Raw genomic sequence first — 26,289 nt, forward strand, 5'->3', positions numbered from 1 at the left:
TTGGTTTGGTAGACGTAGTAGTTGAAAATTCAAAGGCGATGAGTTTTGGAAATGGAGAGATGGTCAAAAATTGAAAAAGGAAAAAATTTCTCTTTATCTAAAGCATGAAAGTCCCTCCTATTCAAGATCTGCAACAACTTAACCATTGCTTTTTAAATCCAACTATATGGGTTAGAGTTTAGTTAATTATTATTTAATACAATAAATATTGTTAGACAATTGAAAATGCTCGGCCATGTTCTGCTTGTTGATTCTGTGACCAGATTAACTCCTAAGTCAGTCCGGACATAGAAGACATAGTAATTTTGGAAGTTTGAAAGAGGGAGTTCGAACGTATGTGCTCAAGTGTGTTCTAACCACCCACCCACCACTACTTCACTGAGTGATTTGTAATTTATGGAGAAGATATAATGGGAAGTTACTATCAAATGGTTGCTTATAAATTTTTAAGATAAATGGATTCTTATATATCTACTGATCTCAATATTTAATTGAAAAGTAAATCAATTCGAACATGTACTGACTTGAGTATTAAAGTGCTAATTTTTATTTTACAGGCTAATTTTCATCGGAATTCAGGATATGTTTGAGTAAATTTTATGCTCAACCAAATTTAAAGGTGGAAATTTGAACCTAAGCTGCCATGTTGACCATTAGAGTTTAATTATTGGGTTAAAAGTTTATTAGCTGGATCAATTTATGGGTTATTTTTTCAGTTAGTTTGGTTTGAAGTTTTTTAATTAAAAAAGTAAAAATATCTCCTTCACTCTAAATCCATGGTAAGAAAATAATTTCTTTAATTCTTGAAAAGTACCATAACCCATACTATATAACCCCCTTATAGTAAATATTTATATACTTGTACTTCCAGAAATATTCACTTAAAAAAAATGTTCAAATCTTTACTCAAAAATATAAAAGTACAAATTTACCCACATCAACAAGGAGAAGAACGCACTCGTCTATGCTCTCGTCAATTGAGCAACTCTATCGAAAAGATTGTGAAATCCTTTTTCTATGTAGTTGAAAAAATTAGTTCAGATTAAGCCTCTTTAGTCTTTAGCTGTACGTACATTTTAATTAAAGATACAAAGACAGAAAGAAGTCAATAGTGAAATCTTTTTGAAGACAAAGACGTGAGAGATCTCAAAATCCTAGTTCTGTAATTATTTTGATTTATTGTCATTGATTTTTTTAACTAGGCTAATCGTATTTAAACCCATAATTTTTATTCATAATCATAAATTTTGATATAGAGTTGCTAGATCTCAATCCAATTTTAAAAAATGAGCATTTATTCTTCATTCTTTTCAAGATCATATATTCAATACTTCAACTTCTGAATCAGTGACATATTAAACAACTAATTAAGTTATGTTGTATAATATAAATTTCTCAATAGATCAACCCAATCTAACCGTACGATTTAAATATTATCTTGGTCATTAGACATTCAAAATATCAATTTTGATCGCTATTCGTAAAAATTTAACTTAAATTATATATACCACTCACAGCTATATTTTAAAAATTATATTTAGCCTGTGTAATATTAGCTAATTTGTAAAATTTAAAAATACATTTTTGAAGTTTTGGACGGAATAGTATTTAAATAAACAATTACTCACTGCTTAGGCGGGGCCCATGGAGCAGACGTGGCCAGTCGGCAGCCTCTTAGATTTGGGGATTGCAGTCAAAGAAAATAGAGTCTAGACTCTAAGCAACTGCCATTGGAAGAAAGGAAAAAAAAATTTGAGAAACTGAAGGAACGAACGCGTAGCCTGAACCTTCATCTTCAACCACAGGGCTGAGTCTTCATGATCAGATCCCTCTTGTTTTCTTCCAATTTCATGCCCATTTTCAGAACCACTGTCACTGCTCCGTCTTGCTTCCCGGGATATCACCTCCCTCTCTTCTGCTTCGCTGCTCGCTTCGCACCCATCTCTACCTTTTATTGCACAGGTTCTGATTTCTATCTCTCTCTCCCCCCTCCAAATTAGGGATGTCAATGAACCTGAAATTTTTAGATAATTTGCGAGTGTTTATTGGGTTCGATCAGCTCGTGAGTTTACTTATGATTTGATTCTTCGTTAATACGAACTTGCTCGGGGGGTTGATTAGAAATGTTAATGCGTCCTCCAAGCCAGATTTTGGTTTTGTTGGAGTTTAAATTCTGGTGTTTCGATTCTTAATGTGCTGCATTTCTGTTGCCGGACTAGAACGATTGAATGATTGCTTGGCTAATTTGTTGTAGTTCACTCTCGCTTATGTCAGCGCGTTGTAAGGTTGTTTTATTTTTGCAATACCCATCTCATTGTTTTGAATCGCAGTGAATGAATTTGAGAGATGACACTCGAAAAACTTCAGTTTTTCACTATTACTTTTGTGGATTCTGTTATGAGCAGATGGTAAATGTGAATACACTGAACTGTTTAACTAATTGAGTCTTGTAATGTTAGGGATTGGCGTTGGAAATTCAGCTTCTTTTTGCAGTAAATTCTGTTCAGTTTCTGCTAAGTCACCATTTGTTATGGAGCAAGTCCCGGCTGCAAATGAGGTTCAACAGGTTAAACTGCTTGATGCAACCAACGATGATCATGGAGGTGTTATCGTGGAGATGAGCGAACCTATGGACTCTGAGGTCTTTGTGCCCATCCTTAGAGCTTCAGTTTCATACTGGAAACAACAGGTGGTCATTCTTATCATGATGAGTTCAATAGTAAACCTCTCCCCCCTTTTTCCTCATCATAGTGCCCACCTTTGAATGATATAAGATCATAGTTACTCCATTTTCATTTCTTTGTTAGGACTAAGGTACACAAGCTTTTTCTTTCTCCTGCAATTTTAATGCCACTGTAAAAAGTAATCAATTAATGTACAGGGTTTAGATACACCTGCCATCTCTTTTTGCTTCATTCTTGAGCATGTGATCTTCAAAATTCAGTTTCTTAATTTAACTTGAAAATTTTCAAAATCATTCTCATGATGTAGTTGTAGTAGTGGAAAACTTTGTTGAAAATTAGCCTCCTGTACTTGAGATTTTAGTGTTCTTTTTGCTCCAACGCTGGTTTTACCTTTAGCATGGAGTCATTTCTGGGGATGCTCTGGCACTGTGTCGCATTAAGTAATTTATATTCTTTCCTTGTGTTCATGATGAGCAAATCTTTTGCAGGGCAAGAGAGGTGTTTGGATTAAACTGCCTATTGAACTTTCTAATCTTGTTGAAGCCGTTGTTAAGGTGATATTCTGATGAGGATTTTAGATCATTTCCACAGTAGACTTTGTATGGTTCTTTCACCAAACAGCGAACATTATCCTTTGTCTAGGAAGGATTCTGGTACCACCATGCGGAGCCCAACTATTTGATGCTTGTGTACTGGATACCAGGAGGAGCTCATACTCTTCCCGTAAATGCCACCCATCGAGTCGGCATTTGTGCCTTTGTCTTGAACGAAAACCAAGAGGTACATTTCCATGCACTTTATTACTGCAGTGACCAAGAAAAGAAACTTAGTGAATGAATAGCTTTTTTGTATTTATATACTTAACTTGTAGCAGACCAGCAGTAATCATGGTTACAACAAGAAACTAGAATTGAGAAAAAATGTCCAAAAGTATCTAAAAAATATGGGAAGTGTGCGTTTTTTAAATTACTGCAAAGTGGCAAATATGTACGGCACTGCTGTAAGCTATGTTTTGGTCGTTTATAGTCCGAGAAGGTCCTCTAATTTATTGAAAATTTTGTTTTAGGTACTCGTGGTTCAGGAAAATAGTGGATTTTTTCGAGGGACTGGTGTATGGAAGTTTCCCACAGGGGTTGTGGATGAGGTAAATACTTTCGAATATGCTCCAATTCCATATCTGCATGTTAATATCTTAATTTTCCTCTTACTTCGCTTGCTAATATCAAAGGGGGAAGATATATGCAGAGCTGCAGAGAGAGAAGTTAGAGAAGAGACTGGTGTAAGTTAAATAAAGTTACATGATCAGATAAGCTGTATTATCTGGTCATCAGTTGTTTATCATGTTAGTCCCAATTAGAAGTTATCCTAAAGTTTCCTGGCTTATGCTTCTACAGATCGACACACAATTCGTGGAAGTTTTAGCCTTCAGGTACGAAATTATGAATATCGGTTAGATTATGAAATCATCCATCAGGAATGTAACTTTCCGCCCCACATATGTAGAATTTGGCTAGACTTTGAAGCCTTAGATTCTTCTTTTAAGATCGCATGTTTAATGTCTGCAAAGAGAATGGTTTCAATTTTTTTTACATTAAAGTTTATCATTTGCTATTCATTCAAATTGTTGCAGACAGAGTCACCAAGCATTCTTTGAGAAATCAGATTTGTTCTTCGTTTGCATGTTGAAACCGTTATCCTCTGAAATATGCAAGCAAGAAGCGGAGATAGAGGACGCCCAGGTATGTCCAGACAATTGAAACAACATAAAACTGAAATACTTTACATCAACACGTCGTGTAATGTTTGAAATCGGCTCTCTGCGACCATAAGCTACAAGCTTGTTGAATCAGTTGCTTCAAAAACTTGCAGACCTCTCGGAATGTTAATATTCGCGGCGAAATAACCATATTTTCTAGCTAGTCGAATTAGATTCTGATTAGTCCTTTCAATTGTATCCGACGAAAAAGACAAGCATGTGAGATTACAACTAATAGCTACCAATTTGTACTGTGTGTAATTGTTGAAACCATTGTTATCGCAGTGGATGAAATTCGAGGACTACTCCGCTCAACCATTTATTCAAGAACACGAAGTATTGAGGTATACTAACAAAATTTGTGCCGCAAAGATTCAGAAGCAGTACTCTGGATTTTCTCCTGTGCTTACTTCCTCGGCGTTTTCAACCAAAAGCTACTTAATGTATTTAAACGAAAATGATCTGAAAAGGCAGTGAGGTTTCTTCATCAGCCACGACGCCATACTTCTTTAACTGCTCTGAGATCAATCCTCATTTGATTCAAAATGTATATATTTGCCGAGAGAGCATGAATCTTTGTTGCTATTCTTCATTTATTTTTGCCACCGGATCAGACCCATGTTTCTATTATTTAAAAGTTGAAAGTTTGATTTTGAATACGATATGATGATTTTAATGGCTGCCTCCATATGGTTAGACATAGAATCAATTTGGCAATTTGTATCTCAATTCCCATAAAACAAGAAGAAAGGGAAATTTTCTATATATATTCATGAAATCGTTTGAAGTATGTTTAATAGGAAGCAGGGTCCTTCAGAAAGAAAAAGAAAGGGGAAAAAAAAAGGTTGTATGAAATCTGTCGTTGTACGAAAGAAACTGGGAATTATTATTATTATTATTATTAGAAGTGTAGCCCATACGGAGGTTAGAACTTAGAACGTGGCATCCACAACAGGGGAAAGAAAGAAAGAAAGCATGAGAGGGGAAGCTGTAAAATAGCAAAATTGGAGTTTGGAGTTTGGAGTTTGAAGTTCAAAGGGTGAGATGAGGACTTTGTCAACGATGACGTGACGATGATTCCTGCTATCCTTAAAAGCCCATCATCGTTGGGCCACCATCCGATCTTCCTAACTCATCGGAGAAAAGAAAGATTACTCTTTTGCTTGGTTTTTCGAATCCATTACTCTGTTTACAGTTTCTCCTTTTAAATCCCTCCTCATATCTGTCGCTCTGGGTTTCTTTCTTTAATTTTATCCTCCTCGGATTTCCTTGCAATTCTGCAACATGAACTAAGCTTACGAGGGTTTCTCTGTGGTCCCAAATCACTTGATCTTTTTTCTTTTCTTTTCTTTTCTTTTTTTTTTTTTTCTGTGGAGAATCGTTTTTCCCCCTTTTTCTTTCTTTTTCGCTCCCCCGTAAGGGATTCTACAACTACAAGTTGGTTGTTTTTATTTACTTTCCATTTATTCTTTTTCGTATTAATGGGGAATGTGAACGGGAGAGAAGATGAGGACGGTAACCCATCTGGGGCTGACGAAGAAGATGAAGAAGTCGGTGGCCGCCCGAGGGGTTTGCCGGATGGCCTGGCTGCGCCGCCCGATGCGCACCTTGGCTACCACGCCGGCGATCCGCCCGGAGAGCTGATGGGTCATTCCCCTCCTCATAGCCCCCGCGCCATTCCGTCTCCATTGATGTTCACTCCCCAAGTGAGTTCCCCCAACTCTGGCTTCCATTTCTGGTCGTGAAATTCTGTAGTTCGATGAAATTTGATATATGGTGGGAAAGTCTGGCGTAGTATGCAATTGGAAATGCCTTTTGTTTCCTTTTTCGATAAGCTTCTGCGAGGAATCTTGACCTTTTCGTGTCCTTACTTTACCTGCACAGTATATGTTTGATGTAAATCCAACATGAATTGAAAGGCGATTTGGTGAATCTACAGAGCTATTATTACTACAATTCTTTGTTTAAATTCGATCGGCTGCCTCTACCTTTAGTTTTCCCATTGCAGTGTTGTGTTGTATAAGCTCACTGGAATCTTTGTACAGAAGGCATCTCGATTTAAGGATCCATTTTACCATGGAGATGGAATTTGTCTGTATGCTTGTACTTGTAGAAGGTGAAAAAAAATCACTCTGTCATCCTTGAGATGGAAAGAGGTGACTGACTGGGAATAAAATGATAGAAAATGGTTTTTGTTTTAACTTTTCTAATTTGTAATTTACTTTGAATGGTTAGAAAGTTTACCCATTTCGGACTCTGGAATGGAGTCAGTAATACTGTTTAGCTATAACCAGAATGTCCTCTTTAGTTTTTGTTAGTAGTATAACTGTGGGTTGTGCTGTCTGCTGTGAAATAACCTGATCTCTGTACTGGTTCTTTTTCTTTAGTGTCTTCACCCTCCACGCTCCGTCATCGTGAGCCATGATTATGAGTGCTATTTGTCCTACAGGTGCCAGTCGTTCCACTGCCAAGACCTGATGAGGTGCACAACTCAAGCCACTCATGGATGCATAACAGTTCATGGTTTGACGATGTTGGCAGTGAACAAGGAATCCCAACAATGATTACGTGGAGCCATGGTGGCAAGGAAGTAGCTCTTGAGGGTTCCTGGGATAATTGGAAAATGAAGTTTGTTGCTCTGCTCTCTTGATTGTTTGTTTGGTTTTTACTCGATTGACTGCATTCTGATACCTGATGTCTTCTATCTCATCAGAATACCATTGCAGAGATCCGGGAAGGACTTCACGATTATGAAGGTACTGCCTTCTGGTGTTTACCAGTATAGGTTTATTGCTGATGGACAATGGAGATATGCTCCTGACTTGCCTTGGGCACAAGATGATGCAGGCAATGCTTACAATATCTTGGACTTGCAGGTAAAAATCTCTTTTATTGAAGTAGGACGTGATTCTTTTAGTTGGGACAAAAACTGAAGATTTTAAAGAATTGGTTTCATGATCTGCATCAAAGTTTGAAATTTTAATTATTTTTGTTTGAAATTACCAAATATAATTCAAATTTGGAGTTTTCTGATCATAAACTCAGGGTTGAGAATCAAATTCCTCTCATTCTGTGATCACCTTGGTTAATGATGCTGTTGTTTTTTGAAACCTAGTTTCAAGAAGACTAAGCACTTAGTAAACTCTTGATTCAATCTTTATTCTTTTTGGTTAAAATATATAATTAAGGTTGTACTTCTATCATCATAGATGCCTTCCTCTCATCTTAGTCAATAAGCTTGGTTATCAACTGATGAAAAATATGATCGTTAAAGAACTCGTTTGATAATAATTTTGTTTTAGTTTTTATTTTTATGTTTGTTTCCTCATCATCTTTTTGGTAAGCCGAATTTCAAAACGCAAAAACTACTTTTGAAAACTACTTTTTCTAGTTTTCAAAATTTAACTTAGATTTTGAAAAAAAATTTAAAATGCATATAACAAAACATAGAATGTTATGTAGTGTTTATGAACTCAATTTTTAAAAATAGAAAACCAAAAACAAAATGATAACCAAACTAGCCCTAAAATATTCATGTTTTTCTTCTCCAATATTTTTCCATATCTGCATACAGTTCTAATGTTTTAATTGGGGCAAATGCTCTTCAATCAATGCTTTAATTTTTATTCGAATGGCCATTCTTTCTCATCTTATGTGTTGAGACTGACACATTTGACCCAGAATAGGAATTTGAATAAGGATTCTGTAAATCAATACACAAAAGCGGAAACTTGTACAAGTCATTAAGTCAGAGCTTTCTTTTTCCTTTTGAGCATGCCCCAATAGGATCCCTGGAGAATGGCTTTTGGTGGCAGTAACTTCGGAATAGAGGGTTATAAGATTTTTTATTGATGAATGTTACAGGATTATGTTCCAGAAGACATTGAAAGCATCTCTAGCTTCGAACCTCCTCAGTCTCCCGAGTCGAGTTACAGCAATTTGCAGCTGGAACCTGAAGATTATTCAAAGGAGCCACCATTGGCTCCTCCACACTTGCAAACAACACTGCTCAACATGCCCTGCCCATACAATGAGATTTTACCTCCTTTATCAAGACCTCAGCATGTGGTGCTGAATCATCTCTACATGCAGAAGGAAAGGGGCGGCCCCTCCGTCGTGGCACTCGGAATGACTCACCGTTTCCTAGCGAAGTACGTAACTGTCGTGCTCTATAAATCCTTGCAGAGATAACGTAGTATAGACGTCCCATGTAATGAAATTCAAAATCTAAAGCCATCCCTTTTTCCTCACTGTAGCTTTGTATGGTGTTGGTGTTGATGCCATTTCATTTCAACACTTCTGAATCAACCAGGAAGTCTGTATGAATCTTTCTTCAAGACTGTACCTTACATAATCCCATCTCTTTTTGATCTGACATACATTTTACCCATGTACCAAAAATTTCCCCATCATTGTGGTAGGAATAGGATCATTCATCTCTCTTTCATAACATGGCTAAAATCTATCTAGGATGTGAATATGGTCTAACCATGTAGGCTTAGACTTAAAGTAGATAGAATATTCGACCATTGTGTAAATATAGAGAGACTCGTTGTCCGAAGTTGAAAATCTGAAGTTAAGAGAGAGATTAACATTAATCTTGCATGCATTACACGGATACAGAGTATCTCAGAACATACAAAACGGCAAATTCAGCCAACTAAGAAATACAATTGCAGTGAGATACTACATTATTGAACAGGCATTTGGGTTCTCATCACTGAAAAGCTGAGGGGCATAAGCATACTCAGTGTAGTATCTGGATGGCCAGTACTCGAACTTTTTGATGTCATTTTTCTTATCATCTTCTTCCTTTTCTTCTTCTTGGGTCTCCTTCTTCTCCTCTGGTTTCTCCTCGGCTGTCGGTTTTTCCTCTTCCTTCTTCTCCTCTTCCTTCTTCTCCTCCTCCTTCACTACAATGGAAGCTTGCTTTCGGGTTCTCTTGTGGACATGGTTGACCAGTGTTGTCGGATCAATGATCCCCTTTACAATCACCTGATTGTTGCCAAGATCTGTTTCCACAGACTCCACACCTGCAACAACCTCCATTTTTTTTACATGTTCTTCTCACTATCCTACCTTGTCTTGCTCTTTTATTCATCAAAGTATGAGGAGAAAAATTGTACCTTTGATCTTCCTAATCCGCTTCCTTAAAACTTGAGCACAAGCTTCACAGTGCATCTGGACTTGCAGTACCACTGTTACCGCTGCTGGTGGTGGCGGAGCCTACAAAAAAATTCTTAGATAAAAAATTATAGTAACGGGACGGGCTGGGGTCAGGAGGAGGAACATATTCCCAATCTCTGACTCATAAATTACGTAGAGGGAATTCTTTTCTCGTGTATTCAACTCCGACCCCATGTTAAACAAGTTGGTCCCCGCCATTACGCTCGGTACATGGGTTTGTTTTGTAAAAATGAAGATGGGTGAATGAAAGAGTAGAGAAGAAACAAAAAAGAAAGGGGAAGTTTGAGTTGAAGACCCGTGAGTAGATGGCAATGGGTGTGGGGTCAAAGTTTTGGAGGCCATAAATAAGAGCTACAGCTACAGGTACAGCAACATCCAATCCATCTCTCTCTTCTTGTGTAATGTGCATTTCTGTGAAACCAAGAGAGAGGGGGCTGAGTGTGAGGTGAGGTGGAGTGGGGTCTCCATTTTCAGTCCTTTTGTTTTGTTCTGTTGTTTTCACGTCAGTTCAGAGTTCACCCACACTCCCCCTTTCTCTTCATTTCCATGTTTGAAATTTTGCCTCAATTTTCATTTCAAGCTTGGGACTTCTCATCCTCAATTCATTTGTCTTGGCAACAAGGAAAGAGGGTAAACACAGGCAGAGAAGAAAAGAAAATCGAAAACCTGTTCGAAAATTACAATATTAAAGTTTTCTTTCTAATTTTCTCCCTCTAAGACATCATTAATTTGCATTACAATTAATTGTGACATCTTTGTTGGTCTGGTCTGTAAATCATACTCTTGTAGTTTGAAAAATGGTTTAGAATGCCTTTGTAGTTTGAGAAACTTTTAAATCATACCCTGGTCAAATTTAACAGAAGGGTATGATTTGAAAATATACCAACTGCATAATTTTCTATCATGAGTTAAAACATGACAATATAGGGATCTTACTTTCAACTTTAGCCACCCTTTTAGTTCTTTTTTGTTTCTTTTTTTTTTCCTTTCTCTCTTTTCTTTCTTTTCAAAAAGGAAGTTCAAAAGTTAGTGGTATTTGCATATATGCATTGGTGGATATGTAGGATAAAGTGAAAGTTAAAAAAAAAAAAAAAAAAGAGGGGTGGGTGAGTGTGAACAATTGAAACTTTTTGTAATGTTTGTATAAATTTGATAACTTTACCTCCTCCTTTTTCTCTTCCTTGGGCTGTTTATCATCTTCTTTAGGTTGCTCCTCAGGAGGCTTTGGCAATGGCGAGATTAGCTCCACTTTTCTCCCACTTTTCTTCTGTAATCTCTCGCACACTTTCAATGGGTCTGCCCCTTTCCCTTTCACCACCACCTTCCCCGCTCTGCTATCTGTCGCCACGCTCTCCACTCCTTCAACCAAACACCCCCTTATCGTCAAAACTAGATACTATGAAAGTACTCATTAGTTAGTAGTTTCAAAGAGTTGCTTAGAATTCTGAAAGTGCTTATATAAGAAGTGCTTTTAGCCTGCGCAGAAAAGAATGAAAAACTGACCTTGGAAGCCCTTGAGAGCTCGGGCGACTTTTCTCGCGCAGGCTTCACAATGCATATCAACTTTGAGGACGATTTCTGGAGGTGGCTCCTCTTCATTCTTCTTGTCATTCTCTTGTTTCTTTTCTTCAGCTGCTGCTGCTGATTCAGCTGGTTCTTTGCTTTCTTGTTTGGTTTCTTCCTTCTTTTCCTCCGCTTCTTCCTTCTTCTTGATCTCCTGCAAAGGGTATCCATAAAAGGCAAAAATTTGCAAGGTTTTAGTAGATGCCCATGAATGACTGGTGCCTAGTTTTGGACATGGTTGGAGTAATTAATTGAGAGACAGAGCATGTTTTTGCAGAAGAGATTAATTAATGGAGAAATTTGAGGGAAGAAAAATGGAAAACATAAGTGAAGTGAGAGAAATTTTGCTTACTTCACCCATGGCTGGGACTAATGGCTCTGGAATTGCAATGACAGCTCCAAATTGAAGCAAATGTTGAGTTGGATTTTGGCTTCTTCAATCTTCTTTCCCTCTCTCTGTGAAAGTGTGGAATTTATGGGTGTGGAGAATGGGGCTATAAGGAAGGTGGGGCAATCTGCAAATCTGATGTGGAGGAATTTAATGCAGGCTACCCATATGTCCCTTTTAAGTTTTACCTCACTCAACATTCCAATTTTGCCCTTCGCTTTCTTCATAATCACTACTCCCTGTAAATTTGAAGATTAAAAAAATACCTATTACCTTCTTTTAAAGTTGAACATTTGATCTATTCGTACATTATGTTACTATATATTTTTAATATATGGTGAAAATATATACTACAATTTATTACTTCGGTGAAATACTAATTTATTAACTGAAATTATTTTTGTGAACTTTTGTGATTTCCATAACTTTTTTGAAAGAATATATGTCAGATGCTGATATTAATCACCATCATATAATTGAAATTTTGATGTTTTTACTCATATCGATAGTTTAATCTTTGATGGTTTTTTTTTCTTGAAAAATTACACTGGGCAGCAAAATTTTTTTATGAATTTTAAAATATGTCACATGATTTAAATTTTTAAATATAGCAAAAATTTTCACTTATATCAGTAGTATATCGGACACTCATATCAATAGTATATTAGATGTATATCACATACATATTGCACAAATGCTCATATCAACAGTATATCATATGTATATTACATACATATTGCAAATATATCAATAGTATATCAGATATATATCACATAGATATATTAGTAGTCATATATTGCATATATATTACAAATGTATATCATTTGGGTAAAGTTGTCATTTTAAAATCGGACCGTTACTATTTTGTTTTGAAGATTGAGCCATGCTTAAGTTGAAATTTAGAGCGGAAGATTGACTCAATTATTGATTTATAAACTAAATTAGAAGGGTAAATTTGACCAACTCAAATACATGTTCTACAAGATAAATAAATAAGGCAAACTCTCTTTATAATGGTGTGACTTTAGTTTTTTTAAACCATGTTTTTCTTGGTCCTACAATATTTTAATCACCAAATTTTCTTCTTATATAAATCTAACTAATAGAATTAATACCCCATTTATTCTATAAAGAACCCCAAAAAAAAATGAATAGCCAACCATAACTCAAGCACCGGTAACTTTTAGTACATCTGTGTACTGCTGCATACTAAAAACTAATCAAATCAATTATAATATTAACCAAATATTAGATATCAAAGATGTCATTAGGAGAGGAGATTAAACCAAAAGGATAATAAATAAATATAAATTTTTAGCATTTAACAAAACGAGTCAAATTTAAAATTAAAGTCTTAATTTTATCAAATTAAACCTTCAACTTGAATAGAAAATAAGATTAATACACTTCATTTATTTTGTTGAGTTATTATTTTCTTGAAGAATTGTGGCCAACTTTGGATACACTTGAGATTTTTTTTAATGAGTACAAGTTGTGTGGCTAAAAAATAAAAAATAAATAAAAAAAAGTATGTATTCGCTACAATTTTAACATTTTTCTATGGGGTTTGGTTCTTTTTTGGTTGGCTCGGGTGTTAAATTGTTGAGGTTTTATTATTGTTAGATTTTTAATTTTGTTGGTAGAATTTTTGTAATCTGATGGGTTCAGTTTTGGGTAATTTCAAACTTTTTTTTCAAGGACATTCATTTTCCTCTCGACTTAATTTTAAATTATTAACAATTTAGTCCATATATATTAATCTATGTAATTTAAAAGTTGGTAACGATTTAGTCTCTATTCTAACATTTTTGTTAAGTTTTTCATATACGTAAATCAATAAATCGATAAAGGATCAGATGTGTTTATATAAATCATTTTATTAGATTTTTCAATTCACAAGGTTCAACAAACAATTGATATGAAAAAAACTTCAGATTCTTTATTCATCGTTAGTATAGGTTAGATTGTTACAAATTTTAAGTTACATAGATTAAATTGTTACATATTAAAATTTAGGGACTAAACTGTTACTGGAAGCCACAAACTGAAATTGGAAACTAACATGGAATAAATTGGGTATTTAATGCAGAGTGTCGGTCCAATATGGGTTCAATCATTTATCGTGGGTAGTAAAGGGAATGCACCATTAAAAGCTAATCCAAGGTTTTTTTTTTATTTTTACCCTTTTTTTTTCTTTCTTTTGCCCTATAATATTTCTTGTTGCAATTAAACAATCAATTTAATTGGCTATGTATAAATCATATATATATATATTATGATGCAATCTGATTTTTCAAATTTGGACACACTAATCATGTTTTAAGTTTTAGGTGAAAACAAAATTTAGACAATCTCTCAAGACTACAATTTTTCTATTATTTCCACGTCGGACACACTGCCTTTTTCCCTTTTTAGGTGGAATTAAAAATTATGCATATGTTTCTTGCGGATATTGCTATTCATAATATATATTGTAGGTTAAAATACTTTTTAATATATATAGAATTTGTTTAATGTATTATTACAGGAGTGCAGTTATCAAATATGTTTAATGTTTATTATTTAAAAATAGTAAAATTGCTCTCGTTGAGAGTTGAACTCAAGACCTCCCGCTTACTAAACGGGTGCTCTAACCAACTGAGCTACGAGAGCTGATGAAACTAAATTTAATATTGCATTAAAACTAATATTGTATTATTTTAAAAATTGAGTTATCCCATAGGTTTATTGTTTATTATTTAAAAGCGATTGTATTTTGAACTCAAGATCTCCCGCTTACTAAACGGATGCTCTAAACGACTGAGACGAGAGCTTATGATATTAAACCACCATGCTTTCTAATTGAATATTTTAAATTTTTTTTACTATTAATATATATTAATCTATGTGAATATGAATCTACTAATTTTATTTTAAATAAGGTATATATCCTCTCTCAAAATGCAAGATGTTTTGAATCCTAACTAAACCAAAAAAAAGTATTCCATGTGTTTTAAAAAATTATCTTGACACCTACTAAAAAAAATCTTAACACTTATTTAATTCACAAATTTAAAAAAGAAAAGAAAAAAAATATATTTTTTAAATAAATATCTGCCTTTTTATAATCCGTGGGCTGTTGAAAATGAATAGCAAGGTTGTAAAGGAAAAATTGTGTATAAAAAGACTAATAAAAAGGTATGTGTTGTATAAAGAGAGATCAATGAGTACAAATATATAACAAAAAAGTGTGATAAGTTAGTAAAAGAAAATGGTTTTTGTTTCCTCAAAAAATAAATAATAAATAATAAATAATAGCAGCAAATTAACACGGAGAAATTAAAGTATATTTTCACTCGTTTTTTTTTCTCACTTATGAGTTCAAGAAATTTTACTATATAGCATAAAATTGGTGTATACATTTTTTTTTTTAATATAGTACAAGCGTGACTTTTCTTAACTTGTTTTACCTCTACCTTTGAGTTTAGATTTGATTTTAATTATAATATTTGTGTAAATTTTAGAACATTTTATTATATTTCAAAATATTTATATATTTATATCTATATTGATATAAATATCTCATATAGTTGTTTGGTGAATTTTCAGTTACATCTATAAATTTTTAAATTAGATTTATCTTTAATTGATGTGGTCCATCCCTAGATTGAATATAAACCAAATATCCATTTCTTCAGATTGAGAGAGTGATATTTTTAGAAGAGGGAAGCAAAAAGTAGCCATTTGAAAATTTGTTTGGAGAGTTAGTTAAGATTTTATAGACATATTCGTTAAAAGAAACAAAATTGGTATATTAAACTAACTTGCTTTTAAAGAGTAAATAATAAGCCGATTATTATTATTATTATTATTATTATTATTATTATTATTATTATTATTATTATTTTGAGTGAAATTAGCTGGTTATCACTTATCAAACAGGGAGTAAATGGACTATTGAACCCAACGGCTCAAAATAATAAGTATTGTTTTAATTTGCATATAATAAAATTCAGAGTGAAAAACATAAAACTAGGGTAAACTTTTAGGAAAACAACGATGAAAAAAGCCTTTTGTTGTTTTTTTCCTTTAATAATTCATAGAAATTGGGATTTATCTGTCTAGATGGTAGTCCTTTTTCGCTTTATAAGTGAGAATCAAATATTATCTTCACCATCATTAAATGTTTTACAACTGAGAGAGAGAAATACAAAAATAGAAGTTAAAAAGATAAACAATGGTTTTTAATTTTTCAATAACAGTAAACACAATATCCTCACGAATAAAGAGCCAATTATTTTTCACGAAAAATTCAAGATATCATGAAAGTGAAATCCATCCAATCGAGTTCAATAACCAAATTATTGGACTTCCTTACGTAAAAGAGAAAATGAATGGGTTGTAAAGTAAAAGCACAAATGGTTTTTTCCTGTTATTTTTTTCTTTTCTTGAGAATATATATAAAAAGAAAAAGAAAAGAAAGAAAATATTATTATTGATTTGGGAAAGTGAAGTAATTTTTAGGTAGGGTTGGGTTGGGTGGGGAAGAGATTAAATTGGATAATGATAAGAAATGGAACCCACCGCCGCACTAGATTCCAACTTCCAAGCCCAATGCCACCAACTACTTTCCCTCGGGTCGGCCCAAAAGACTGTGGGCACCGCACCCGATTTAACCCATGCACACTCATTCACACGTGTCCTGATAAGTTTTGCACCCCAATCGAATCGCACCACAACCTCTCGTTCACTCACTTTTTTTTTTTTTTTTTTTTACACTCCCCGTTTTCTCATCCCCATCTACTTATATTACATGAGAAAATTGACAAAATAAACGTTGTATAGGTGCCTCTTAAGTTTTCTAATCGCTCTCTCCAAAACAATCGCCCTCTCCAAAACACAAGTTTTCTAGTCACTGCTGATATCACATACTTTGTCAAATGACATTTCATGTCCCTCCTTACTTTTTCTTCTCTTCCAGACTCCATCTCTCTTCTCTCTCCTCCATTTCTTAGATTTGCTTGATCTTGTCTATGATTTCTACACAACACACACCAGTTTTTGGCGTCTCCGCTAGGAATTCAACGAGTGGGGGTCCTGTTCGGTTGTCGTCCGCTGCTTCCATCCCGAGCTCTTGCGCCTCCCTGGTGGCCTCTCCGGCAACATTGTTGAACAAGAATAATTTGCATATGAAATAAGATAAAAATTTCCTTATTATTTTTCCCAACTCTTTCACCCTCTCTTCTAAAATCAAATTTTCAAGATTTCAAAAACTTTCCTTCTATATCTCTTGCACGTCCCTCCTGTCCGGACTATCTTCTTCTCCATTCTCCATGAAACCAAATGCGTCGAGGAGGGAGGGGAGAAGAGAGAGAGGAGAGAAGAGAGAGGGACAAAGCGAGAGCGACGTCATCGATAGAGTGAGATCGAGAAAGACGAGATCGAGAGAAAAATGGAATGGTTAGGAAAAAAAGGGATTGTTTTCTTTTTCTTTTTCTTTTTTTTTCTTTACTCCACCAAATTGAGTTAAATTAAATTTTAAATTTATGATTAAAGGAGCAGATTTATATTACGAGGAAGAGATTAAGGAAAAAACAGGATTTTTTTTTATACTTCCACCTAATTAGATAAAATTTTAAATTTACTATTAAAGGAGGACTACCTAATTAAATTATAAATTTGAATTCTAATCCTAATTATATTAAAGGAGAGATTTATGTTAATTTTTCAAATGATTCGTTCAAATAATTAAATAGGAAAAAAACAATTAAGAAAACAAATCTAAATTAAATTTCAAATTTGAATATACTAAAATTAATGCGATTTTATAATTTTAAATTTTAGTTAAAAAATCTTCCATGCTTAGTATTTTAAATTTGAGATTTGTCTCTCCATTCCAATTTTTAAAATCGTTTCTCCCTCAATCTCGCTCTCTGCTCACTCATCTCTTGTTTTCTCTCTCTCTCAACTTTCTCTTATTCAACTCTCTCTCTCTATCTTCTTCCCCATCCCATCGTAACTTTCTTCCTCTCCTGAGCCTCTTTCTTTGACGAACGACCTCCCTCGTCGGCTTTGATGCATCCGTCGTCGGCGATTGTTGAAGGTCACGGGAATTATGGAGGCTGCTATTTAAAAAATGGTGAGAGATTTAGGTTTTTTTTTATGGTTTAGTAAACAAGAAAAAACTCATGCTTGCGGAAGACATGGAAAAGAGAAAGAAAGAAGAAAAAAATCTGGAAAATGAGGAAGATAGAGATAGGGAGAAGAAATAAAGAAAAAGAGAAATAAGGGAGGAAAATGACGAAAACTAAAAACTTTTGGCAGTAGAGTAAGGAGGGGCGTGGACTAAAAAACTTGTGTTTTGATAGGAGCGATTAAAAAACTTAAAATGGCGTCACAGGAAGCTTATTTTGTCAATTTTCCCTATATTACATATTATGTTGTTGTAAAATAACTATTATACTGATAAAAATTTAATCAATAATATTTTGGATTGAATAAATATTTAGTTGGTAATTACCCTACAAATATATTACTAAACATAATTTAAAACATAGATGCAACTCTAATTTTTATTGAATCCTTTATTTTTTAGGTCACCAACCAAACATACCTTAAGTTGAATTTGTTAATAATGTCCTTTTTAATGTGGGATGAAAAATTGAACCTTTTATCTTCAAGATAATTGTAGTATATTAAGAAAAAAGAACAATATTACAAAAGTTTCATTTTACAAAATAGTTGCAAGAATTGATGAGGTGGGTGAAATATGAATGTGTAACATATAAGTGTTATAGAAATCTCCCATAATACAAATATTTACAAAAGTATAGTTGAATTTTGCAATGAATTATCAATATGAACATAACTTAATGGTAATTGACATGAACTCTTTCACTCAAAATTGGAAGTTGGATCTACAAATTTCGATATCTCTGAATTGTTGTAATTGTTGTAGTAAAAGAAAAATGAGGAGAAAGTGGGGAAATGCATTTATGGGGTGAAAAAGAAAGGGAAAAGAGAAATGGCAGGCTTTTTGAAAATGGGGAGAAAAAGAAAAGAAAAGAGTGAGGGTTAAAAACATAGCAACGTTCCCATACACCAAAGACATCTTATATTCCAAAATTCCCACGTACACGGCCAAAAAGCGACAGCGTTTCGTCCTCTTCTCTGTCGTTTCGTCATTCTGATATTTTTACGGCCCACGTACGGCCCAGCCCACGCTGCCGTATTCGGTATTTATGAAAGCATTTCGATTTTTTTTTTAAAGTTTTATTTTACAGGTGGGGTCCACCTCCATTTATGGCAACGGATACTACTACAAACCACACAAATGTACCAACATGTTCCAGAGTCTACGAATCATCAAATGATTGTTGATTAATTGCACTCCATTCTCAATTTCTATAATTATTTACGATTCTTTTCGTTATTATGTAAATATTCATTTTTGCATATCATCTTTCATGTATAGTGCTGTGGGCTACCAAACGACTTTCCACGTGTCAACGTATTATGGTTTGGAAGATGACATGTTAGCATTAGATTTCAAGGAACGCTTCTCTAATCTATATGTACAATGTGTTTAATGATAAATACTGCAAGAATGGTTCAAACAACATTCTCAATCCACGCCTAGGAATTAATATATCTTTTCTAAGGTTCCATCTTCGCAAGGCCAAAATGAAGTCTTAAAACGTGGATTCCAAGTGCACCTAACCACTTCTCAACCATCTGACACATTGTATAATCTATTAGGTTAGTGAGAGTCATGGGTCTTTGCCTATAATTAAATAGAGAGGGACATGTTCCATACTCCATGTTATCATTCTAATTTCTCATATATTCAAAGTGGTAGTTCGGCCACATATTGATTTGAGCCACAAATATTTTGTTTTCTCTGTACAAATCATGGTAGTGTATAGGTCGGACAGTAGTGGCTAATCTCTTTCCACTCCTGTTCAACCTATTGGGGGTGATTATAATTATGCATAAACATATATATTTTTTCAATTTTAATGGGTAGCAAATCACATTGTCATATTTACAAATATTGCAACATGGTTATGATTTTGCAAAAATGACAATTTAAAAAAAAAACATACACCTATATTAAGATATTTTTTATAATTCCCTTTTTACCCTCGTGTATATATATCATTTATGAACATCAATCGATGAGTGATAACATCTACTATTAGTATATTCTATCACTGAATGGCGAAAAGAAGCTCTTTGTTAACCTAATTCCCTCGCGGACATCAAAATGATTTTTCGGCTTGGAAATAATTATCTTTAAAAAAAAAAAGAAAAAAACTTAGAGTTAAAATTCTGAAACATTATAGTTCATGGACACTGTATATAATTTAGTGGATTTTTTTTAATTTAACTATCTAATCAAAGATATTTTGTCCGAGAAAAATAATCAAAAAGATAATTTTATTCTCCATTCTTATCCAACAAAATCAGAGGAAAACTTCATTCGACCCAGACACGTACTATTTAAAATATAATATAATTCACCTCCCCCTTTGAAGCGAGTCCGAATTTTCAGGCTTTGCTAATTAAATATATTTCCATCAAGTCCTTAATTTATGAGTTAAAATTAGAACTAATCAATGGGACGGGGCCCACATTATATTTTTCTCAACCTTTTTTTTAACCATCCCTGATTACACTTCCACTAATCTCAGAAAAAAGTAAAAATTACACTTCCACTCAAATCCCTATGACCTAAAAAATAATGGAACAAACTAAGCTGATGAATTAGGCTCAAAATATTAAAAAGTAAGTTAACAAACATACAAATCTAAAATATTATAAAACTGTAATTGAAAGAAAATATAAGATTGGAAAAAAAAAAGTCGTCTTTAAATTATTTATCAAATCATTAAATATAAAAAAAAATCGAAGAACCATGTCTCCTAAATTTTTATATTTTTTTTTAAATAGCTTCAAATCAGCGAATAGAAAAACCAAAAGGAGTTGAACATTTGTTTGGTTAAAATAATAAAAAGTAGAAATAAATGGGGAAAAAGGTGACTGCTGTCATCTTTAAATTATCTATTAAACAATTAGCTGATTACGTAAAATGACAAATTAACAACTTCAAGAAACAATAATGTCTAATCATTAATTAATAACGTGGTATTCGGAAAATAATAATGCTACCGTATCCTTCCGGCTGCTGTACAATCAATAATTAATTGAGCAATTAACTCTTCAGTGGTAAGTAATTAAGAACGATAATATTAAATTAATAAATGAAAATTACGGGTAAAGGCCGTCTAATGTAACTGCAACCTGGCACATGACGAAGCCCTCTTTTACAGCCCGAATTTTAGACGCCAGCTGCCAAGCCCAGCCCGCCAGAAATTTAGTTCCCTTTTTTCTTTTTTCTTTTTTTCTTGTCTTTCTTGTCTTTTAAATAAATTAAGATATATATATATATATATATATATTTTTTTTTTTTAATATGGTGTGCGGAAATTTAAACTTTATACCTTAATAAAAATGAGTCCACGGCAATTACTAAATATAAATACTCATTAATTAAAGATTCTTTTACAATATTATTTCCCTGGTGTCACAATTTTATTTTTGTCCTTTTATCTAGTTATTTGTGTAATTGTTTATACTTTTTTCAATTTTCACAATTTTGATTTGAGACGTTGTTGTTTAATTTTGACTTTCAATAGATAATGTCTTATTCTATTGCCTAATGGATACTTCAATCAATTTTTATTTTATTTTTCAAATGATGATACTCAATTATCAACCTATGTCTTTTCTATGCACATTATTATAATAATTTTTTCTTGTATGGGTGGAAGTGTGATTTGAACATCCAATTTTAGTCGATAATGTTTATGTACTTTAAATATCTCATTTTAATGTTATATATATTAATAATTATCTCATTTTCAAAAGAATCACAATTTGAAAAAATAATAATAATCAAGCAATAAAAGTGTAAATAAAAATTATTTTTTCAATGATACAATATAAACTTTTAAATGATTGAATATTTTATATTTTCAAAAATTAATATTATATTTTATCATACTTAATTCATACTACCTCTAGTTTTAGGTCAACTAGGTATATGCATCATAAAATATATGTGATTTTTTTGAGTGGTCGTTTGTGCAACGGAGTTGGTTAAGGTCAAACATAGTCAATGTATGACAACTGAGATAGCTTGAACAATTTTGACCATGAAAAAATATGAACAAGAGAGGCAAACACTTCGATACTAAAGTCAGTTTAAGCTCGACTTTGATATAGAGTCTAAAATAGAACGTGATACCTGATACGAAAGTGACGCTCTTTATTTATAGGGTGTGGATCCCACCGACCATCTGAAAAGCAGTTATTGGTGTCATCTCAAAAATCGAGTTTGTTAGGTGCTTCTAGTCGAACCTCGCTGCAGGCTGCAGCATTTGCGGCTAAATAAGAAAGATCGATCCCGTTTGAAGTGATTTTCAGGTAAGATCTTAACTTATCTACCTCCTGGCTTTCCCGTGACACAAACACAGATGATGGGTTATATACAATGGATTAGATAAGTAAAAGTTGTAAAATCATTGTGCAATGGGGAAAATGTTAAATATTAGTTTAGAATACTATTGAAGTATTTCTATTTTTAATTAAACAAAAAGAATATATAGCATCTTATGGATAACCTCATAATGGCGACTGTGCGGTGCCTCCACAAAAATACAAAAGGCCAGTTCGAGCCGACGTCGTTTGACATCAGATTGAAGATGATGGTTTATTCCATCTCTCTCGTCTCACTATTTTTTTTTTCCTGAAAAATTCCTCGTCTCACTATCAATATAGAAATAGTTTTGTATGAGATATTTGGACATATATGCAAATTTATATTTAAATAAGATAAAATGGTTAGTTTAGCGAATAAAATAAATTCAAAATTATATTTTAAGGGAGGGGTATTTAAAGAGTTAATATTAGGATAATCATTATCATGTCGGAAAAATGTTTATTATTTTAAAATATTCCATTATGTCATGAAAAATGATCAGCTCAACAATTGCATAACTACTTTATCTACTTTTTCTTAAAGATGGTATTAAAAGTGCTTTATCTACATGTTCAATTTTCTACGGACTGTATAATAATTTGGAATATGAAAGTTTGAATCTCCGACCTTAAATAAAAAGGTAGATGTCATTTATCGTCGAATAACTACATTTAGCTTGAACTATATTCGAATTGGCAAAAGAATTATTATATTTAATATTAAACGAGTTTTGAACTATAATTAACGAAACAAGCCAGATATTAATTTCAATCGACGATATTTTTATCTGCATTTTTATATGTCCATGAGTTTAAGATCAACGTTAAGGTGAATCGACGTTTCCATAGTATCGTAAAAAATGACATAATATAAAAAATATTAACAAAATATCTCTAATATGACACATAATATTAATATTACTAAATTCTAACTTATTTAAAATGGTGTAAAATATTTATTTGTTATTTTAAATACTTAATGAGTTTTTTATTTTTAGTTTCGAAAATATTCATCAACTTTGACATTTTATTGATATTTCTCTACCTTTAGAACCTTATAGAAACTAGATGGTTTCATGATTTAGAATAGAAAAATAGTAGGCAAATCTCATAAACCACTCATAAAATATGATAGTTGTTATAATTGTACCATTAAACTTTCAATGATAAAAATCGAACACTCAAACTTTCATATGTGAAAAAGTTTGATCCCTAAACTTAGAAGGGAAATAAAAATAAATAAAGTAGCATACCTCTAATCTTTTTTAAATTGTAGAGTTTTATTTTTTATCATTGAAAATTTAAAGGTACATTTTTAAGTTCGAGGATTTAATGTTTCCTACCGATCTAATTTTTCATTTACAAAAATTTGGAATTTAATTTGTAGTTTCGAGGTACAATTGTAACACCTGATTATTTAACAACTAAAAGAAAAAAATAACAAAGAATAATTGAATCCTTTTGATGACGTGGAATCCTCATGATGACATGGGCAGGGGTGGGCCCACAAAGTGCATTTGGTCACCAAATTTTGAGTACAATACAAAGGAACTTTCGCCGTTAACCTTCCCGAACCTACGAGAATTACCAACCAGCCGCCGGACACGACTTGCAGCCGTGAATTTGACCTGTTTTCCTACCGTCCACACCGCGTACGGCGCACGTGCCGCTGTGTCGGTGGGCAAATTTTAAACCCCTTCGTAATTACCATAAACCCAGGATTAGGAGTGTTAATCAAAGCGAGCACATGGGGAGGGAGGGGACGAGAATCGAATCCTCCAAATCGTCAAACGAACCAACGCCTGGAATTCAACGCCCAATCTCCACGTGTCGTCATCTTATTGGCCATGTTCTAAATAAAATACAAATCACACCATTTTTATTTTTCTAAACCCATCTCCATTTGCCCTGTTTCCAGTTCTCTTCCTCCCTTTTTAATCGTCCCAATACACCAATCTTCTTAGATCATTTTCAGCTCAGTTTCAGATCAGAGCTGCATCTCCCGCTTCAGCCATGGAGGAAAAGGTATCTCCTTCCCCATCACTCTGATTCTTCTTCTCTGTTCTAAAACTTCACTCTGTATTTTTCTTTTCCGGCAGGTGGTGTTAATGGCGTTGAAAGTCGACCTGGATTGCTCTCGTTGCTGTAAGAAAGTAAAGAAAATTCTGGGCAAATTTCCTCGTACGTCTCTCTAATCCTTCCTCTGTTTAGTTCTTCATAAACAGGGGAAGAGTAAAACTTTTAATTTTACACAATTAAAGGCAATTGTAAAACTTGTTCTGCTCCTGATGATGATGGAAAATATAAAATTAAATGTGGCAATTTTCATAGATGGGTTATGTTGAAATGATTAATGTTTTGATGGGTTTTAATATGATAGAAATTCGAGACCAGATTTATAACGAGAAGCAAAAGACGGTGGTGATAAAAGTGGTGTGCTGTTCGCCGGAAAAGATAATGAAGAAGATTTGCAGCAAAAGCGACGGATCCATAAAGAGCATCGAGATCCTCGAGCCCAAGAAGGAGGAGAAGAAGAAAGAAGAGAAGAAAGAGGAGAAAAAGGAGGAGAAGAAAGAAGAGAAGAAGAAAGAAGAAAAAAAGGAAGAGAAGAAGAAAGAGGAGAAAAAAGAGGAGAAGAAAGAAGAGAAGAAGAAAGAGGAGAAAACAGAGGAAAAAAAGGAAGAGAAGAAAACAGAGGAGAAGCCAAAGGTGGTGGTGCAGGCGGTTCAAGGGTATCCGCCGCCGCCGTACGCGGTTGGCTGCAGCTCATGTTACGAGGGTCGGCCGTGTTACCAATACCACGGCTACGGGATGCCGGCGGCGGTGGCGGCGCCCTGCTACGTCGGAAGGCCGATCTACGACAGCTACGGCGGCGGAACTGGGAGGGGATATTATGTGGGCCCTTCTTCAGCCGATTACTACAACCCAGAAAATCCAAACGGATGCACTGTCATGTGAACTGTGAAGTGAACGCCACGACTTTCGCTACCGACCCATGTTCATAATTATCATCTTGATGCCCAAATTACGAAAAATTTGTGTTCTTTTTTTCTTCTCTCTTTTCCTCTTTAAAAAATAAGTTCAATGGAAATATGGAAGAGTACTCTGTTCGTTTAGGAGTTGTCTAAATTGAAGATTCTATCAATGGAGATATTAATGTTTTGTTTAATGGGGACATAGTTTATGTTTGATTGTCATCTTGATGCCCAAATTACGAAGAAAATGATAAAATTTGTGTTTTTTTTTTCCTTTTCCTCTTAAAAAAATAAGTTGAAGGGAAACATGGAATGGAATGGAAGAGACTTTGTTCGTTTAAGAGTTGTCTAAATTGAAGATTCTCCCCATGAAGATATTATTGTTAATTTAAATTTATGTTTAATTAAATTAATTAAAAAGGGGTTAAATTGCAATTAAATACGTAATAAAGAGTCAAGTAAATGTTGGACCAAACGTGATTAGGACGTCACAACTAGATTTCAACAAGACAAAGCTAAGCCCACTAAACCCACACATTTACGTGTGACCAAAGATGCTTTTTCTGTTTCTTTCAATTTATTATTAATTTCTATAAAGTTTTTTAGTATTAATATGATGAAAAATAATCTACACTTATTCGAAGCATAAATTGATTGTCTGTCAAAGGCAAACTTCCTTTACACAAAGGAGAGAAGGGAAGGAGTTCCTACTTGTGTATGTACTTTTTTTTATTTGATTAAAAAAAACTAATGAAGGGGGATGTAAAATCAATCCATTACCGACATTATATTCATGGTTAGCGCATTCATCATAGTTAGAAACTCTAGCTCTGTATCAATATGACGATCGATATTGTCATTATCATCAATAAGAAAATCTTTAGGTTTGTTATCTAAAAACTTGTTTAGTAACGAAAGGAAGATTGGGGGTGTACTGTTGCTAACGATTTGACCAAATAGAATTGTCAAGTTTCTATAGAGCTTATCACTAAAACACCCCTAGAGAGAGATTAGGTTAAGCGGAGCGAAAAGAGTTTTTTATGAGATGGAAAATGAAAACTATTAATCTCACACGAGGATTTGAATAAGTTGGTCCTTAATTTTTAAAAAATATTAAATTTACTCTTAATGGCATGTCACTCATAAATGTTAGTTTTATAAATTTTAATGTGGTGAGTTGAATTTTCACATGTCAAGTTGCATTCATGTTTTAAA

The 26,289-nt window shown here is 33.6% G+C and overlaps 4 protein-coding genes and 1 non-coding gene across 6 annotated transcripts; 3 read left to right on the top strand and 2 right to left on the bottom strand.

The window, feature by feature from the left end:
• The first annotated feature begins 1,711 nt into the window (after positions 1–1,711).
• On the top strand, positions 1,712–5,116 carry LOC111005951 (nudix hydrolase 2). The gene is made up of 9 exons (XM_022277663.2): positions 1,712–1,962; positions 2,460–2,689; positions 3,173–3,238; positions 3,327–3,464; positions 3,751–3,828; positions 3,913–3,963; positions 4,079–4,113; positions 4,315–4,423; positions 4,726–5,116. The coding sequence occupies exons 1-9, from the start codon at positions 1,818–1,820 to the stop codon at positions 4,915–4,917; spliced, it is 1,044 nt and encodes a 347-aa protein (XP_022133355.1). The 5' UTR covers positions 1,712–1,817; the 3' UTR covers positions 4,918–5,116.
• Positions 5,117–5,408: 292 nt separating this feature from the next.
• LOC111005556 (SNF1-related protein kinase regulatory subunit beta-2) lies at positions 5,409–8,815 on the top strand. The gene is made up of 4 exons (XM_022277089.2): positions 5,409–6,146; positions 6,890–7,068; positions 7,154–7,316; positions 8,305–8,815. Exons 1-4 carry the CDS (start codon positions 5,922–5,924, stop codon positions 8,629–8,631), a joined length of 894 nt encoding a protein of 297 aa, XP_022132781.1. The 5' UTR covers positions 5,409–5,921; the 3' UTR covers positions 8,632–8,815.
• Positions 8,816–9,011: 196 nt separating this feature from the next.
• LOC111005557 (heavy metal-associated isoprenylated plant protein 8) lies at positions 9,012–11,701 on the bottom strand. Of its 2 annotated transcripts, XM_088119148.1 has the most exons (5): positions 11,543–11,701; positions 11,131–11,344; positions 10,790–10,986; positions 9,567–9,666; positions 9,012–9,473 (listed from the first exon to the last, which is right to left on the bottom strand). In XM_088119148.1, exons 1-5 carry the CDS (start codon positions 11,549–11,551, stop codon positions 9,127–9,129), a joined length of 867 nt encoding a protein of 288 aa, XP_087975274.1. In that variant the 5' UTR covers positions 11,552–11,701; the 3' UTR covers positions 9,012–9,126. The 2 variants fall into 2 exon arrangements, with proteins under 2 accessions (XP_087975274.1, XP_087975277.1); XM_088119151.1 differs by lacking the exon at positions 11,543–11,701 and having other exon boundaries at positions 10,790–11,023; positions 11,131–11,262.
• A 2,455-nt stretch (positions 11,702–14,156) lies between these two features.
• TRNAT-AGU (transfer RNA threonine (anticodon AGU)) lies at positions 14,157–14,230 on the bottom strand. Its single transcript has one exon. It is a non-coding gene; the product is annotated as a tRNA-Thr (tRNA).
• Positions 14,231–23,931: 9,701 nt separating this feature from the next.
• On the top strand, positions 23,932–25,268 carry LOC111005290 (uncharacterized). The gene is made up of 3 exons (XM_022276741.2): positions 23,932–24,124; positions 24,199–24,280; positions 24,480–25,268. The coding sequence occupies exons 1-3, from the start codon at positions 24,113–24,115 to the stop codon at positions 25,055–25,057; spliced, it is 672 nt and encodes a 223-aa protein (XP_022132433.1). The 5' UTR covers positions 23,932–24,112; the 3' UTR covers positions 25,058–25,268.
• Positions 25,269–26,289: the final 1,021 nt, after the last annotated feature.

This window comes from Momordica charantia (genome assembly GCF_013281855.1).
Source record: "Momordica charantia cultivar OHB3-1 chromosome 1 unlocalized genomic scaffold, Mcharantia_2.0 BLBB01000001.1, whole genome shotgun sequence".
Classification (NCBI taxonomy): domain Eukaryota; kingdom Viridiplantae; phylum Streptophyta; class Magnoliopsida; order Cucurbitales; family Cucurbitaceae; genus Momordica; species Momordica charantia.

Coding starts and splice junctions, on each gene's coding strand:
- LOC111005951 (XM_022277663.2), top strand. CDS start 1,818: ATGATCAGATCCCTCTTGTTTTCTTCCAATTTCATGCCCATTTTCAGA. Junction 1,963..2,459: donor CTCTACCTTTTATTGCACAG/GTTCTGATTTCT, acceptor TTGTAATGTTAG/GGATTGGCGTTGGAAATTCA. Junction 3,239..3,326: donor TTGTTGAAGCCGTTGTTAAG/GTGATATTCTGA, acceptor TCCTTTGTCTAG/GAAGGATTCTGGTACCACCA.
- LOC111005556 (XM_022277089.2), top strand. CDS start 5,922: ATGGGGAATGTGAACGGGAGAGAAGATGAGGACGGTAACCCATCTGGG. Junction 6,147..6,889: donor CATTGATGTTCACTCCCCAA/GTGAGTTCCCCC, acceptor TTTGTCCTACAG/GTGCCAGTCGTTCCACTGCC. Junction 7,317..8,304: donor ACAATATCTTGGACTTGCAG/GTAAAAATCTCT, acceptor TGAATGTTACAG/GATTATGTTCCAGAAGACAT.
- LOC111005557 (XM_088119148.1), bottom strand. Junction 10,987..11,130: donor AGCTCTCAAGGGCTTCCAAG/GTCAGTTTTTCA, acceptor GTTTGGTTGAAG/GAGTGGAGAGCGTGGCGACA. Junction 9,474..9,566: donor GCGGATTAGGAAGATCAAAG/GTACAATTTTTC, acceptor AGGTTGTTGCAG/GTGTGGAGTCTGTGGAAACA.
- LOC111005290 (XM_022276741.2), top strand. Junction 24,281..24,479: donor AATTCTGGGCAAATTTCCTC/GTACGTCTCTCT, acceptor TTAATATGATAG/AAATTCGAGACCAGATTTAT.